This window comes from Oenanthe melanoleuca, chromosome 1A, assembly GCF_029582105.1.
Source record: "Oenanthe melanoleuca isolate GR-GAL-2019-014 chromosome 1A, OMel1.0, whole genome shotgun sequence".
Lineage (NCBI taxonomy): Eukaryota > Metazoa > Chordata > Aves > Passeriformes > Muscicapidae > Oenanthe > Oenanthe melanoleuca.
Window position 1 is genome coordinate 55,618,882 of NC_079334.1, and position 15,777 is coordinate 55,634,658.

At 37.1% G+C, this 15,777-nt stretch overlaps 1 protein-coding gene across 6 annotated transcripts in view; it reads right to left on the reverse strand.

The window, feature by feature from the left end:
- KIF21A (kinesin family member 21A) overlaps positions 1–15,777 on the reverse strand; it is an 86,448-nt gene that overhangs the window by 8,280 nt on the left and 62,391 nt on the right. For 4 of the 6 annotated variants that reach the window (XM_056482040.1, XM_056482043.1, XM_056482042.1 and 1 more), the window contains 9 exons: positions 14,978–15,038; positions 14,789–14,843; positions 13,207–13,421; positions 8,928–9,038; positions 8,284–8,412; positions 4,596–4,732; positions 2,038–2,218; positions 1,511–1,675; positions 713–830 (listed from right to left, as the gene is read on the reverse strand). In XM_056482040.1, coding sequence (XP_056338015.1) covers positions 713–830; positions 1,511–1,675; positions 2,038–2,218; positions 4,596–4,732; positions 8,284–8,412; positions 8,928–9,038; positions 13,207–13,421; positions 14,789–14,843; positions 14,978–15,038 — 1,172 coding nt within the window. The remainder of the gene's footprint in view (positions 1–712; positions 831–1,510; positions 1,676–2,037; positions 2,219–4,595; positions 4,733–8,283; positions 8,413–8,927; positions 9,039–13,206; positions 13,422–14,788; positions 14,844–14,977; positions 15,039–15,777) is intronic. The other 2 variants (XM_056482045.1, XM_056482044.1) reach the window with 1 other exon arrangement.

The window sequence follows — 15,777 nt, forward strand, 5'->3', positions numbered from 1 at the left end:
AAACCAAAAGAAAACAAAACAAAACAAAAAACAACAACAAAAAAAAAAAAAAAAAAAAAAAAAAAAAAAAAAAAAAAAAACCAAAAAAAAACCCAAAAAAAAAACAAAAAAAAAAACAAAAAAAAACAAAACCCAAAAAACCCAACTCCCTCCTCCCAAAAAACAGATTCCATATCCTTGAGTGAATTAATCATAGTTCCAGGAAGCAGAAAAGTATATTTTGGCCATCTTGGCCGAAAGTGCTGAACTTGCTGTCTTCCCCACTTCAGAACACAGGTAATACATCAGAAAAGCCTGGGCTAAACCCTGGACTCTCTTATGTGAGGAACACACAGGGTGTCTCTGTTGAAACAATTAGGTCTGCCCTCCAAAACAGTGGCACTGACTTAAGATACTCTAAAGAGCTAAATGTTACCTAAAAGTAGGTGTTATGAATATTTCTTCAAGACTTTGTATACCTAACATTCAATTTAATGGGGATTGGAAAAACTTAACTAGAGACAGCCATGCATCCATCTTCCTTGGCGAAACAAAAAAGGCACTGAAGCAGTAAGTGGTTATTATGACTGAATACTATTCATGATCCATGGTGGGTGAAATAATTTTCATCTTGGCTATGACATTCTAAATGTGCAGATGTAAGCCACTTCTGCTGCAGTCTGCATCCCATGCTGATGTGCCAAGTCAAAATAAGCAAATACTAGTGGCTTACCTTTATATAATGATCCTTTGAACCAGTGACAATAAGATCTTGTCCATTGGAAATTTGATCAACAGTAAGGCACATAACAGGACCTTGGTGACCAGTTAGCTTTCCTGTAGACTGAAATCTTTAAGGATAAGAGAAGAAATGAGGATTTTTTAATTTTTCATATATCCAGTACAGTCCATAGCACAGTTTCTGACAGAATGGATCTTTTTATTTTCCTTATGTTTTCAGTACTCATCCTCTGGTTTACCTATACTCTATTGTTCATGTCTATGGATAAATATTAAATTTATGTTAAATACAACAAAACCCTTCTATTTAGGCAAAATAAGAATTAAAACATTTTAAAGTAAAGATTAATCAGTCCCCTCGTAAGTATTTTCTGTATTTTGAATGCAGCCTTTGGGAGCAGGTTCTGTTTGGAAAAGCGTAATTATAGTGCAGCTATCATGATCCCATATTATATTACATTACTTCTATTTGATTCCATCATTTCATCAACAATTACTAGTCAGGATTCCCATACTCACAAGAGTGTGTTTTGTAGCACCTGTCAAACAAAACCTTGTGTTTTTCCAGTCATTTTTACTGAAATGATTCACCACAACCTTAACACGTGAGAAAATCATTATCTCAGTAATCATCTCAGATGGATTAGCTAATCTGTAACTGATACCGTATTTTGCCCAGGTAAGGACACTACAATATAGAAGAAACACTTCACTGACAGTTTCATGTGCACAGCTTTGCTGCCTAGGTACATGTAACCACCTACAGAACATTCTCTTTGGTGTTCAGTACCTTTTCAGGTCCCACATCCTCACGGCGTTTCCAGCAGCTGCATAGAGGAATGTGCCAGTTGGATTTAGTGCAATTTGATTGATCTGGTTCTCTCCAGCTGGGATAGCAACTGTCCTGTTAGTACTTCCTGAACACACATCAGCAGGCATAGCTTGGCCTGAAGACCTGAATACACAGAAGGAAGAGAAAAAAGAAAAAACAAGAAAAAAAACAAATTCTGTTGTTTATTCACCATACTTTGCAAAACTGTCTAAAAACAAACCTATTCCACTGAGCCAAAAAGGCTATCAACCAATTATGAATACTGAACATCTGATAAAACTCTAAACGCAAATTGTTTTGTGTTCCCATGTTACTGGTGCCCCATGTTGACTTACATGTCTGAACATGTAAAGAAAGCTTACATTCCCAACAGCATTCTTATATTAGACTATACTGTATTACACAACACTGAATTAAATATAATAAAATGTATCTAAAACTAAGATTCAGTTGAATGATCGGCATCTGAGGGTCAGCATACTCACGTCAGTGTCCGAATACACTTTGCAGAATCTCTGATATCCCACACCTTGATATAGGAGGTTGAAACTGTGAAGACCAGGCTAGTGTAGTTGCAATATTTAATAGAAACTACATTATTTGGATGACCCCCTAAAGACATGATCTCTTGTCCAGTTACCAGATTCCAGACTTTACAGGTACGATCTAAATAAAGACAAACAAAAAGGGGAAAAATATTAACAATAATTTAAAAAAACCTGAAAAATCTCATGGTTTTACTAAATTCAGTAAATTTAAAAAAAAAATACGCATTCATTTGCACTCATACATTTTCCTCCATTTCTGTAGACACTGCAAAAAAAAGGCTAAATTAAGTAGGTCTTAAAAAATACACACAGCCATCCATCTATCACCATCAAAACTAAGCAAGGTTAATCATTAAATGTGCATTCAAGATCTACATATTATCTCCCGAAGCATTTTAAAAGGATTAAAATCTCTTGGGAGGTGAAAATACAGACAATTTAGAGGCTATAAAGTGTGGATGATGATAGATAAAGAGAAGAATCCAATTTTTAATTCAAAAATTTGTTATCAAAAACCTCGCTCAGGATGAGTTTTGAGTTTTAGTATGGCCACATTCTGACTGCCACAACAAAACTACAAAGGTAAGAAGGGATCCAAACTCTTCAGTGTATTGGAGGCCTCTGAAAATCCCAGCAGAGAGTGTTTTAGTCACTGTTTTGATTCTGTGGCAAAGGAATTTAAATACCGCAACGTTTTATGTGTTAAAATCCTAAATGGATAGAAGTTTTAAAGAAATCTGTAACACTACTGGCAAGTACAGGAAACTCTCCTTGCTACACCATGTCTGTATCATTCCATGTATTTTAGACATACATTTATACCAAAATAAGTACTGGAAGGATGAAGAGAAAGCTTCATGTATAGACTCCAGTTATGACAGCTTGAAGGTAAGTACAGCAAGACCTGTCTGCCACTTTAAAACACTAAATGCCAAGATCAAAGATCTGCAATGCACATGAGAACTTACTGGCATATCTGAATTTATCTGCAAATATTATCTGGTGTCAGTGAGCCGAGACTTTCTGCTTCAGCAACAATTTCCAGAAGATTTAACTTTAATTAAACAACTGTCTACACACTTGAGTAAAAGCATACTTGGTAAACTCCCCTCAAAAATATATATACAGGAAAACTTCTCCCATAAGTTTAAGAAGCTCAAATATATTACCTCAAAAAAGTAAATACTTGCAACATCTGCAAACATTTGTTAAAAAAAAATTACCAAACCTTTAGAATGCAAATCTAGATGTAAAATAAAATTTTAAAACATGCCCTTTTTTACTCACATAACCACTAAATTCAAAATCTCAACGGAAATCAACTAAGTATTATTTACAAAATCTAAATCAATGTCCTTTTTTGCAACTGTATATGCTTACACAAATGTTAAAAAGTTGGCTTAAAACTTGCAAGATCAAAGGTTTGCCAACTCAAAGTGTGTGATTTGGTATTTTTAACAGCCAGTTAGTAGAATAGCCACAGAAACTATAACTGAATATTAGCAGTGGAAGACCTGCATCTGATGGGGTTGTCAACTATGCTAATATGGGGATAAAAGGGATGTCCTGAAATTTCAATGTTCATTCATTAAATGAACTAGTGAAAAGGAGAGTCTCCCTGTCAACAGGTGTTAACTTCTCTGCCACTCTAGCTCATCTTAGCTTTGATACTTTCAGAAAAAACAGTCTGCCATAATTTCAGCTGCACAACTAAGAAAATATAAAAAGTCCTTTTCCATAACTGCTTTATGTGAAAAGGCCCAGAGAAAAAGCACAACAAATAAAAATCACTTTTTGAGCAATATTAAAATAGGTGTTTGTGAAAAGTAAATATTGAGCTCTGGTGGCCTCTGGTGGTATCTTCAAGTCAAACTGAGCAATGACAATGGAAATTCACTACAGACAGGAGGAAAATGTTTTCTTCAAAACAGTGTACTGTCAGTTTGAGAAGTTTATAGAGTGACTGCACCATCCAGTATGCAACTTAGAGACTACAAAAATTCCAGGCCCTCCCACAACTGCCATGCAGTTTATAGCAACAAAGGACAGGCAACAAGATGCACAGAGGAAGCAGAAGACACCCTCAGATGAAGACAGCTCAAAGAACCAACTATGGCATGAAGGGTATTCAAACTCTGTGCAGTGGAGCCAAACATGTGCAAATTCACATCTCCACCCTCACCCTGAAGCTATTACTTTGCATTGCATATCATCTGTGTACATGCTACCATGACTACTTCCATCATATCACTCAGCAAATGTCAGTGTTACTGCTTTTTGTGGTTTTCTACTACAAATAAGCAGCCAAATACTACACACTGGAGTTAGAAATCTGTAGATAATTACTGTAAATCCTTCTTCAGCTTATGTAGAGAAACAAACCTTTACAATTTTCCACCGTGTTTACAGCACTAAGCACAAATTGAGAATTTCACAACACCTCAAGTTGTCAAAGCAGCCTCTGTAGGCAGCAGAGGTGCCAGAGCTTGCCCAACCTTTAGATCCAGTGAAGAGAAGATCATCAGTTGCATCAACACAAAGCACAGCCTTGGTATGTCCCTCAGCTGTATAGATACATTGAAGTGGGGATGACCGGATGCATTTTGAAGCAGGAAATGGGTTAATTATCCCCCTAAAGAAAAAAAAGGAATGTGAGTTTGGCATAGTAATACACACAGATAAAATTAGTTTACTTGCAAGTAGGGAAAAAAAAATTAACCTAGCATTCTTAGGTGTGAAGGCAGAACAGCTGAATGCCTTTGATAAACTATGTAAGGATTTTTACTATTTAGCCTCAACACATGTCAATTCTGGACTATCAGTTAAAGGAAATCACACACAAAAACAAACAAATGAAAAGACAACAAGGTGCTAAATGCTGGGGACATGGCAAAATCTGCCTAACGCTGAACAAACCAGGACACTTAAACCTTCTGTATGCCCAAGATCAACCAAGGCATCTTAGTCTAAAAAGCACAATGTGAAAAATGGAGCAAATGCAACATCCACTGCCAGTTCCAAACTCGGCATGCATTTCACATCATCTGCATTCTATGGGCAAACACACAGACCTGCTGTTAACTTCTGTGCCTGAAGAAGGTTCCCACTGCACCCTGACCCCATCAGCAAACTCATACTCAAATGGCCAAAAGGGAGGATGATTGGAATGCTGACACCCCAGAGGAATTTTCCTGGGCACTTTCAGCTAATTCTGTGGTGATGCCAAAAGACTAACCCATCTGTACAAAAGGCCTCACAAGTCATTACCAAACAAAAATCATCAGCAGTCTAAAATCCCATGCATACAAGTGCACACACACAGACCCTTTTATTTCTGTGAAGTGGAGAAAAGCCTCAATGTAATGCCCAAAACATGCAACACAGCTGTGACCTGGCCAGCTTGCAGTAAAGACTCAGTCATGCTCGTTTGGGAATCACACGCAAAACAGTGAGGAAAAGGAACTAAACCATAGCCCTCTCTCATCAAAACAAAACAAAAACAAAAAATAAGTATCAAATGCTTTAGGAAAATGTAAAAAATTTTTAATATTGCCCAGAAGTTTGCTATAGAAAGGAAAAAGTCCTTTATGATACAAGCTAACTTTGTGACAACTGGTTGGTTTCTCTCATACACTAAAATTATGATTTAAAACATTTTTACAGCTCAGGCCATCTTCACTCATATAATTCATTACTTCTCAGCAATCCTTCTACAGATTTTACTAATATTAACAGCACCTTAAATTGTGCAACATTATCTTCCTCATTTTGGAAAGGCATTCACCTTTCATCTGCACTGTTCTATGTTTTCAATTAATTTAAGTCTTTACACTTCTGTTTTCTAGCATCACACTAAACTAACACAATTTTCTCTGTAGTATTCCCTAGTGGATCATGCTGCCTGTGAACTGAGTTATTCCTCCTGCTGTTCTCGCCCACTCACTTCTGTGACAAGCCATGTAAAATACATGTCCTGGAGCTATTTAGCTACCTATGTGCAGTGTTCTAAAATCTACAGACAAAAAAACACTACAGCTGCTTCAATGACCAGACAAAGCCACCACCATATCATTAGCAGTTCTTTGACTGCCTTTCTCTAGATAAACTAATTTTTCACTGACTACCAAGGTCCTAACCAACAGGGACACCAGTGGTGACATTTCTTTCATCTCTTAAGCCACTGTGCATTCTCTCAGGAGGACATAAGAAAAAACTACTCATTTTTGTTTACTCTAGGACTTCATTTTTAGCGATCAAAGCATAAAATGAAAAAAGAAAAACAGAAAGAGAGAAGCAGATAAAACATAAGAAAATGTCTTCTTTTTTTTTTTTTTTTTGTTTTTTGAAGACAACAGAAACAATACGTATAAAGTAATGTTTAAACCATACTTCAGTTATAATTAAAATCCTGACATGCTCAACAATGATTAAAAAAAACCTAAAAAAGGAGAGGGGGAGACATGCTTGATCAAAATCTCAGATATTTAATGTTCTGACAGAAGCAAGAGAAACAATGCATGGGTATCAGGAAAAATCATGCAGCAAAATGAAATGTCTTAAGAACTGGAGTAACTTTGGTGAGAGATGCCAAGAAAACAGAAAAGAGAAAGAGAGAGTACCTTTGTACCTCCGACAGAGAGGAATCACTTTCATCAGACCTACAATCAACAGTGGTGGAATTGTGAGGAGAAAGAATATAGGTATCAGCAAAGGAACACCTCCATATGAGAAGAACAAACAACAGCATGGCCAACTCAGAAAAGCAATGCAAATCCACATTCGTTATGCAGCATTGCTCAAGGTATAAATCAAACCCACGATGTTATGGGGGGTAAGGGGAAAGAAAAGTTATCTTAAAATATCACTCTCAGCAGTAAGTTACACTAGACTGTTTCCACTCCAGAAGATGAGTAACAGTGGCTGAGTCACTTCTTATTTCCCCAACAGTTTCTTAGAGAAGCAAAGGCAAAAAATTAAAAGATAGATGCACAAGTTAATCTCCATAAGATAGGGCTTCTTGAGAATATAAAAAGAAAATAAATATTCTGAACATCAATGCCTGCTAAATGTAGAAGAGACATGCAATATATTAATCATAGAGATAGAAATGTTAAATATGATAACCCAATCAAATAAATATAGCAATTTTCAAACCATCCTAAGTTCAAAATCCTTCACCCCTCATTTTGAAAAAAAATGTTTAAAATAAAAAACATATAAGACAATATTTCCCCAAGACGTGATGATTTTCAGTACGTCTTAAGATGTCCTTCATTTTCAACTCAAAAGAGAATCAGCAGTGTCTATTTTACTTCAAAGTCAGTTCAGAGAAAATGAAAAGGGTTTGGTGAGAGTTAGTAATAAGAAAGGTAAGTGAAGATAAAGAAGTCACAAGCACAGTTACTGAAAGCCTTGCAAGCCACTGCTTGGTATGTGGTGGCTATAGATCTCTGAAAAAAACATTTTATTAAAAAAAATAGTGGAAACAGACAACAATTTCTTATCTTGATCGTTAGGAAAAAAGGTTTAAATCTGAGTTGCAGTTCATAAGCACTGCATGGCATTTGTATCAGTACTGAAACCTGTAATAGAGATTCTAGTCAAGTAAAGTCCACTGCCATTTGGAGTAAGGCTCCTAAACAGATGCCTAATGTGAGAAAAATGTGCTCTACTTCTTCTAAACAAGATACGAATATCATCTACTCCTGCAGATCACCTCCTGAAGTCAGTCTGTTCAATAATTTGGATAACCTCTAAACAACTCTGTTCTAGCCATTTCAGGGTCCTATCCTCTGAGGTTGTGAGAGCACTCTGAGCAACACTGGAGCAACTGAGTAACTGTCAAAAGCGCTATTTTCTAAATTATCACCTAAAATCTACTTCTGAGTGTAAACACACACACAAATACACAAACATCTAAGAATTCTACCATTCTTTTCTATTTTGGGTTTAAAACTACAAATACTAGACATGGCCTAGAAAACAGGAAACAAGGTTCAGCAGGAAATTTCTTCTCAAATTTTTACAGTGGTTCCATGGTAGTTTAAAATATTTCCTGTATTTTTGAAAACTACACAAAACACATAAGAAATATTTCCTCTTATCTTGCAGACACTACACTGAACACTTGAGCACACTTTGCATTTCCCTGGTTGGGGGCTGAGGCTTCCCTTTGTGACTTACTTATCCTGCTGAACTGATGTGTTTCCCTGAGAAACAGTAAGACGACTAAAAACATTCATTTCATTACGGGGCCGGCTTGGTGGGGAAGTAGGAGGAGACAGACTAGCCTCTGGGGCTCCAGAATCTGAGCTACAAAAAAAAAAGAACATCTTCTTTAACAGGTTATGAATGGTTAGAAAAGTTAAATGCAACATGCCTCAAAAGTTAGGTGCTCTTTTCTTAAGCAAATAATTAAGATTAAGCAATATTAGCTACAGATATTTCTGTAGAAGGCAAAAAGCTTAAGGCTGCAGAGTGCAAGATGGCACAACATTCAAAGATTAAGTGGTAAAAGTGAAAGCTACAGGCATGTAAAATGAAGAAATTCTTATAAAACTGAAGGCTCTTAGAGATATTGCTGACTTTAAAAAAAAATTAATTTGCAAATGCTCTAAAGGACATTTTCTCAGGACTCTGTTCCTGAGTTATTCTGCACAGAAAATCCACCTGGAAAAAACTCCCAAACAGTCACACATAAGCTGAGAAATGAACATCAGCATTGACAACAATACTAACTGTCCTGAAAGAAATAGAAAAATACAGATTTTTCAAGAAAATTCAAAATTCAAATTATGTCAGAGGAAATAAATTTAAAATAATCTTACAGCTTTTGTTCTTTTGTCTTTGTCTTTTCTATTGTTTTCTCATAGGCTTTTCTCTTTGCTAAAGGTGAAGGCTCAGGTATCTTCTTCTCTGGAAGAGATGGTTGTCTCGAGCTAAAACAGGAACAATCATTATCTCACTCTAGGGCCCTTCACAGAACTTGATTTTCTTACAATACCTGTCATTCTCTCAGTGTGATTTCAAATTTTAGAATGTACTTAATCTATTATTGCTGTCTTGAATTTAAGAATTATAAACTTGTTCTCACGCTTGAATATAAAAACATACCAGGTTAGTTAAAGGAGATTTACTAATTCAGTCATAAAAGAGACTCACAAAAAAAATATAGTGGAGTATGCATCCCAAATTAAGATCATGGAAATTCTGAAATTTGAGATTCCACACAATAGACCTTTTACAGACATGAAGAACAGGGAAATCACAATGATTCTTATACACAAATGAAACTTTGCAGTAACAAATTCATGTTAATTAGAAAGTGAGAAAAGGTACTTCCCATTGACAACCTGACTATTATAACACGGCTTCTCTTTGTCCCCCACTTCCCTTCTCCTGCTTCTCCTGCTTTCCATCCCTCATTTGTCTCTCCAGTTCTTGCTCTGAAACAATTCCAATTCACAGCCACTGTAGTCTTTCTCCCAACGTTTTACTCCCCATTAAAATTAGCAAAAATATCAAGAGGACAATACTAAAGCTGACACTCAAATGTTATAATTCCACCACAGTCAGATAAAAGAAAAAAGAAAAGAATCTGAGTGGTCTCCATTTTTCTGAATTTCCATTTCTCACTAGTTGAGCTATCACAAAAGCAATATTTGTTTCTTCATATTTCTTTGTATTTAGAAGGATCTTTTCTATGAATATGAAAAACTCATTAAAAGCAAGAAAGCAGATTCTAAAAGTGTTTTTGCTCCACACAACTCCACTAAGCAGATAAAGTTCATTTGGCAGGCCACCTGCCTGGCATGGTTACTGCCATAAATCCCAGAGCTCTACAGGCTCTGAATATGCATAGCTCCAACTTCTATCCATGTTTCCATTGAGAGGAAGTCTGTGCTATATAAAATCCACCTGGAGACTGGAATGCAGAATGCCATGATTTAACATGGACAGCACAACCACAAACAGCTACCTGACTTAAGCAGATGAGACAGTCTCAAGTGATCACAAACCCTAACTGGAAAGTGCAGGACCTGTAGGACCTAGTGCCAAGAACTGCACGTCAACCCTAGAGCTCCCCGGGGTCTTCAGGAGACAGGAGAAGGAGAACAAGCAATAACCTGCCTGGTTTTGCTCAGAAGCCTAGCAGTTAAGTCATTAAAAAAGGGGAGAAAGTGGGTCCAATTCCCTCAAAGCCAGAGCACTTGTTTCTATGTTGGGCTCCTTTACTTCTAGATATACTGTGCAAAGGACACCAAAAAAGGTGGAGCAAGACACCCTTTCCTCCTTTTCCTCTCTTTATGCTGGACCAGTATGCATTTAGGAATGCAAAAATCCTGAAGTCACAGGCAAATTCTATGACTCAGGCTGACAGGTCTTCCAGCAATAATGACAAAGAGGCTATAGTGTCTACTGCCAGCATTGCTTACATGTCTACTGAGCATCTGCTTGATTAAATAAACCAAACCAGGAACTGGAGCCCAAGCTCCTCTGCCTCACACTGGCATCCTGCATACTCAGACACAGAGGCAACTTTTGCTTGTTTGCCCTCTACCTGCCCTTGAGTCTTCCATCTTTGACTCCACATGGAGTGGAACATCCTCAGAAGAGGGTCACCATTTTCTGAGCATCACCATTTTCTGAATTCTTTTGACAAGCCTGGGAATGCAGGTATTATAAAAATACAGCTGTCTTGCTGGAATGAACTTCCTAAGCACAGGTGTAAAAACCAGATGCATGATGTCAATGACCTAACAGAAAAGGAGCAGGACACATACTACTTCCAGCTTTCCAGAGCCCTTTTACATTTGTCATAACATCAGACATCTGAACAGAGCTGACACAAGTCCTACAGAAGACAATTATACTCTGAAAAAGCTGCTGTAAATGAGTTGAGCATATCAAAGCATATCATACTAACCAACTCTGTAAGCAGAATTCCAATTTAAATTAACTGTTGGTCATATGCATTTAGGTGCCCCCCTAACAACAGTCTGGATTGGAAAGGACTTACCACGTAGTTCCAACCCCCTTCCTTAGGCAGGAACACATTCCACTAGACCAGGCTGCTCTAAGCCCCACCCAACCTGCCTTGAACACTTCCAGGAATGGAGCATCCACAGCTCCTCTAGGTAACCTGTTCCAGTGTTTGACTCTCACAGTAAAGAATTTCTTCCATTATCTTATGTACACCTACAATCTTTCAATTTGATGCCATTACCCCTTTTCCTACCAACACATGCCCTTGAAAAAAGTCCCTCTCCAAGGACCACGGAATTGCCACAGACCTAAAAAAACTGAGGGAGTTCCAGAGTGGAGCAGTTTGTACATATGCAGACCCCTAAATCTGCACCTAAACATATAATTAATTTCTGTCACTTTGAGAACCCATACTTTGGATTATTGTTACAGCCTCTACATCTCTGAATGTCACTTAAGTAAGTGGCACAAGGGAGAAAATATTTATTGAAGGTAAGATCACATCTGCTCTTGAATAATATATTTTATTATGAGAGATATGCTGGCACCACAGGCCATAAGGGAAGGCTAGGTGGCTCATAAAGACAAGCTTTCTTCAACTATAACCAGATAAACCAGCAAGAGTTCCAGTTTTGAAGAAATATATACACTTGCAGTGAGAAAGTCACTGCAGATTGATTGTGGGAATTTTTGATCACTTATCTACTAAAACATGATCAATAACAATTCAATATGTGAGGCCTACTGCTGACTGAATTGAATTTTTGACAGTATGTAACTCTCAAATGCTTGGAGAACAGAGTTTAGGGAAAACCCTGTTTTGCCTTTTTGCTGGGCCACTTTCATAAACGAATTTTAGAAGATGGAGCTAGGCAAAAGTTGGTATTACCTGAGTCTGGGATGTCAGGTCATAATACACTTGATGTTTTAGATCTTGAAGCTTCAAAAGTCTCTACTCATCTCACACTAACTGCTGAAACAAGTGGGTTTTCTCCACCTAGGCTCACCCTCAAGAGCATTCTTTCCAAGCAGATTCTATTTGCACTGAAGCCATCAGCATGGGTTAATAATTGCTGTCAGCAGTGTTTTACTGTTTGTGATTGCCACCTCAAGCACATGCCAGAAATACATGGTAAAAAATATAAATTGCAAATGTACATTAGGTAGAGACTGCTGTAAAAATATTATGCAAATAGGACAGATGAATATTAAAAGATGCTTAACTCTAGAGCCTGTAGAATGAAGATAGCTATGGGACACTGATTTCCACATCACTGAATGTGGGAAGTGCATTCCATTTACACATGAGCTTGTTCAATATAGCAGCTAGTACCTAAAAAGCCAAGAAAAGGGTCTCTAATAGTGAATGGCTAATAACCAGCAGTGGTATTGGTAGATATAAGAAGAACAGCAAGAGCAAATGAATAGAAAAAAAGAGTGTGTGTGTGAGACATCTGCTGGTCCCAAAGTAAAAAAACAAAAATATTTTTACTTCTGCTTAGAATCAAGAGATACTTTCAATTAGTAAAACTGTTCTGCAGGTAAATGCAACCTGCAAACAGAAAGGATTTTTGAGGATTCATATCTAACATTTTCCTTTCAGCTTTTTACTTGCATACTGTATTGTTGCAGAGACTTCTTCATTTTAAGCATGGTCCATATAAGACAACTCACAGAAAGACTTTTCCTAATAATTAGGACCATATACAAATACCATGTTATATGAAGTTTTTGGGTTCTTTTTGTTGTTTTTTTTTTAAATCTCTCTGCTGTTCTAAGCAGATTCTCAGTACCTCCCTAGAATGTGCATTTTCCATAGTACTAATACAGCAAATTCAAGGTATTAGAGGGGTTTTTCCCTCTACACGGTTAAAGTAACTTTACTATAACAAAGCAACCTAACAGAACTTGTATCTTTAGTAAGAACCACAGTACTTACAACACTGCATTTACACTTTCTAGAGTGGTGATGGTAGTAAGGAAGGAGCTTTGTCAGTATTATTTAGTAAGCTTCAAGTATATCAACCTCATCTGTAAAGTTAAAATAGCAGATTACAAGAAACTGGCAACATGCATTTTTTTAAAAGCAAAGGATAATTAGTACAGCATGGCCAAACTTACATGCTGCCTATCTTAGAAGGTAAGCCAGATGGTGGGGGTATAAACTCTCTGTCCCTAGCAGAAGTATCATGTGTGTCAGCAGCCACCCCACTTTCTTGGGTTTCTGCAATTGATGCGATAGGGCCAGAGGCAGAGTCTGCAGCACTGCTCTCAGAGACCAGGTCACTGCTGGCTGCATACAGCAACTCCATCTGGGTGGTGGTCCTCCGGCGGGCCTGGGGACAGATAAAAACCAGACTGCCATTGAAACATGCAATGGTATGTGCCAAGAGTCCTACATCAAGCTTATCATTAGCTGGCAATTAGCATCTCCCTCAAACACCTGGCAACTGCCTTTGAAACTAAGTCAAGAGGCTCACCTCTGCTTTTGGGCAATTATTTCAGAGGAGGCAATTCAAATTCAATGGCATGAAACACTGATTTGACAAGTGGTTTCCAAGGATATCCTTTCAACCAGCTGCCTGTCAATACTACATGAGTACAAGATTACACACTACAGTTTATCCAAATGAAATGTTATAAAGCAGGGAGGAATAAAGCAAAGTGTAAATTTAAACAGCTACAATTATATTGGTGTGACTTCTAACATCAATGCTTCTTCCCATATACAAACTCTGCTTCTCACACAGTTTAAGTCACCTCAAAAGTCCACATGAATTAAGATTCATTCAGCATTTCAATTATTTGAAAACAACAGAAAAACTCACAAAGGAGCTAAGCATTGTGCAACACAGCGATTTGTAAAAAACGGATCATACATGTTAGGTGTGATTTTACTGTGAAATTAAGATCTATTCCTCAGGGAAAGAAAGACCAATGGGGAAGACAAAGATACAGTCTGAAAAGAGCCATTACAAAAATGACGTTTATTTAATGGCGTTTTCAGACTAAACTCATTTAGTTAAACTGCCTAAATAGCTGCACACCAAGGAATGTTATCAAATAATTCAACAGCCAACAGTGATGTTCTCTTCCAAGGCCAATTGCACTTGAAAAAGTGGAGGCTAAGCTTCTATTTACTTTGCAAACTTGGTTTATGCTCCTGTGGGCACAGAAGCAAAACTGCCATCAGTGCACATGTCCAGTTCCCACTGCCATTAATATTAATCGATAACCTATATATATTCCTCCAATGTCAACTGCAATTAAGACCCTGGAGGTCAAACTTCTATTTGTTTCATAAACTTCCTGAAGATTTCTGTGACAAATTGTAAACAATAAACTTGTTCACAATTCCCACTGGCAATAGCACTGAACTGTAGCCTTACTAATACTAATCTGCCAAACGACACCAGTTTGGAGTGCAAGTAACTGGAAGAACACATCTTCTACAAGAATTCTAATAACCTCAAAATACTGAATAAATTATTTTTACAATTGCCTCTTAGGTGTGTCAAACAAAAATCATATTGCACAGAAATCACACAAAAAGCACATCAGCTCACCTTTTGCACATCTTCATTCATTAAAGTCTCTTGGGCAAAGCAAGAGCATTCTCCAGAAGGTATCATTAAATTATGAATTATTATAGAATCACTCAAAAGACATGTAAAAGAATTATCATCATCATCATCCATCCTACCTTGCTTTTGGGTTTGACTTCACCACAAAGCTTCAAGAGATCTGAAGATAATGAACTAAAAGAAAAAATGCATCACAGTTAGAAAGTCAAACTTTTTGCAGATGTGTATTTTTATTTTATGATTTTGCATTACAAAAGGAGGAAAAACAGTAATTTTTCTACAATCAGTAGTAACAAAGACTTGCTCACCTTCCTTCTGTTCCAGGACTATGCAATGGGGCATCCTCATCAGTACTATCTTCCAAATTTTCTAGAAAATTTCCAAAAGAATAACATTAGTCTGTCCCTCTACAACAGGATGTAAAGACTTTAAGTGCTACACAAAACAACTCAGACAATGTTGAATGTAGATGAACACAGTACAAAAGACAGGGATTTTCAAAATATCTTGACTATTTTCTATCCAGCCCCCACCAACACCTAAACTATTTTTTTCATACAATCTAAATACATCATATATCTAGGCATACTAGATGGCTAAATGTGGTCCTCTATCTACTGTAGCAGAGCAACAGAGATGATAGAAAACCAGAAATTCTAGAAGGAAATCTGTAAGAAAGGAGATAAAGCAAAGAAAATTATCTGCAAGACATGGAAGACATGGGATGTAAATCAATTGACAGTAAGAATGTCTCTTTCTCCTCTTTTTTTTATCTTCCTGCTCTAAGACAGAATCAGCCTGGCTATAATGAAAAGGAAAATCATATTTTTAACTAGCTAATGAGCTGAGTCTCAGCCTCCTCTGATACAGAATGCCACCATTTGAGTTGACAAGAAACAAGCACTTTCTTAGTATATAAGGATTCATTTCAAAAGAGGATGTTGCTATCACTTAATACTATAGAACAGCTTCCTAAAAAGCGAATAATTTCTAAAGGAAGCTGTTCAGTAGAAATGTTCCTGAAGCAAAAATGGGTACACAAACCTGTCCACAGAAGACAAAACCAGCATGCATGCCACACACTAACACTGTCAAACATCCAGTTAAC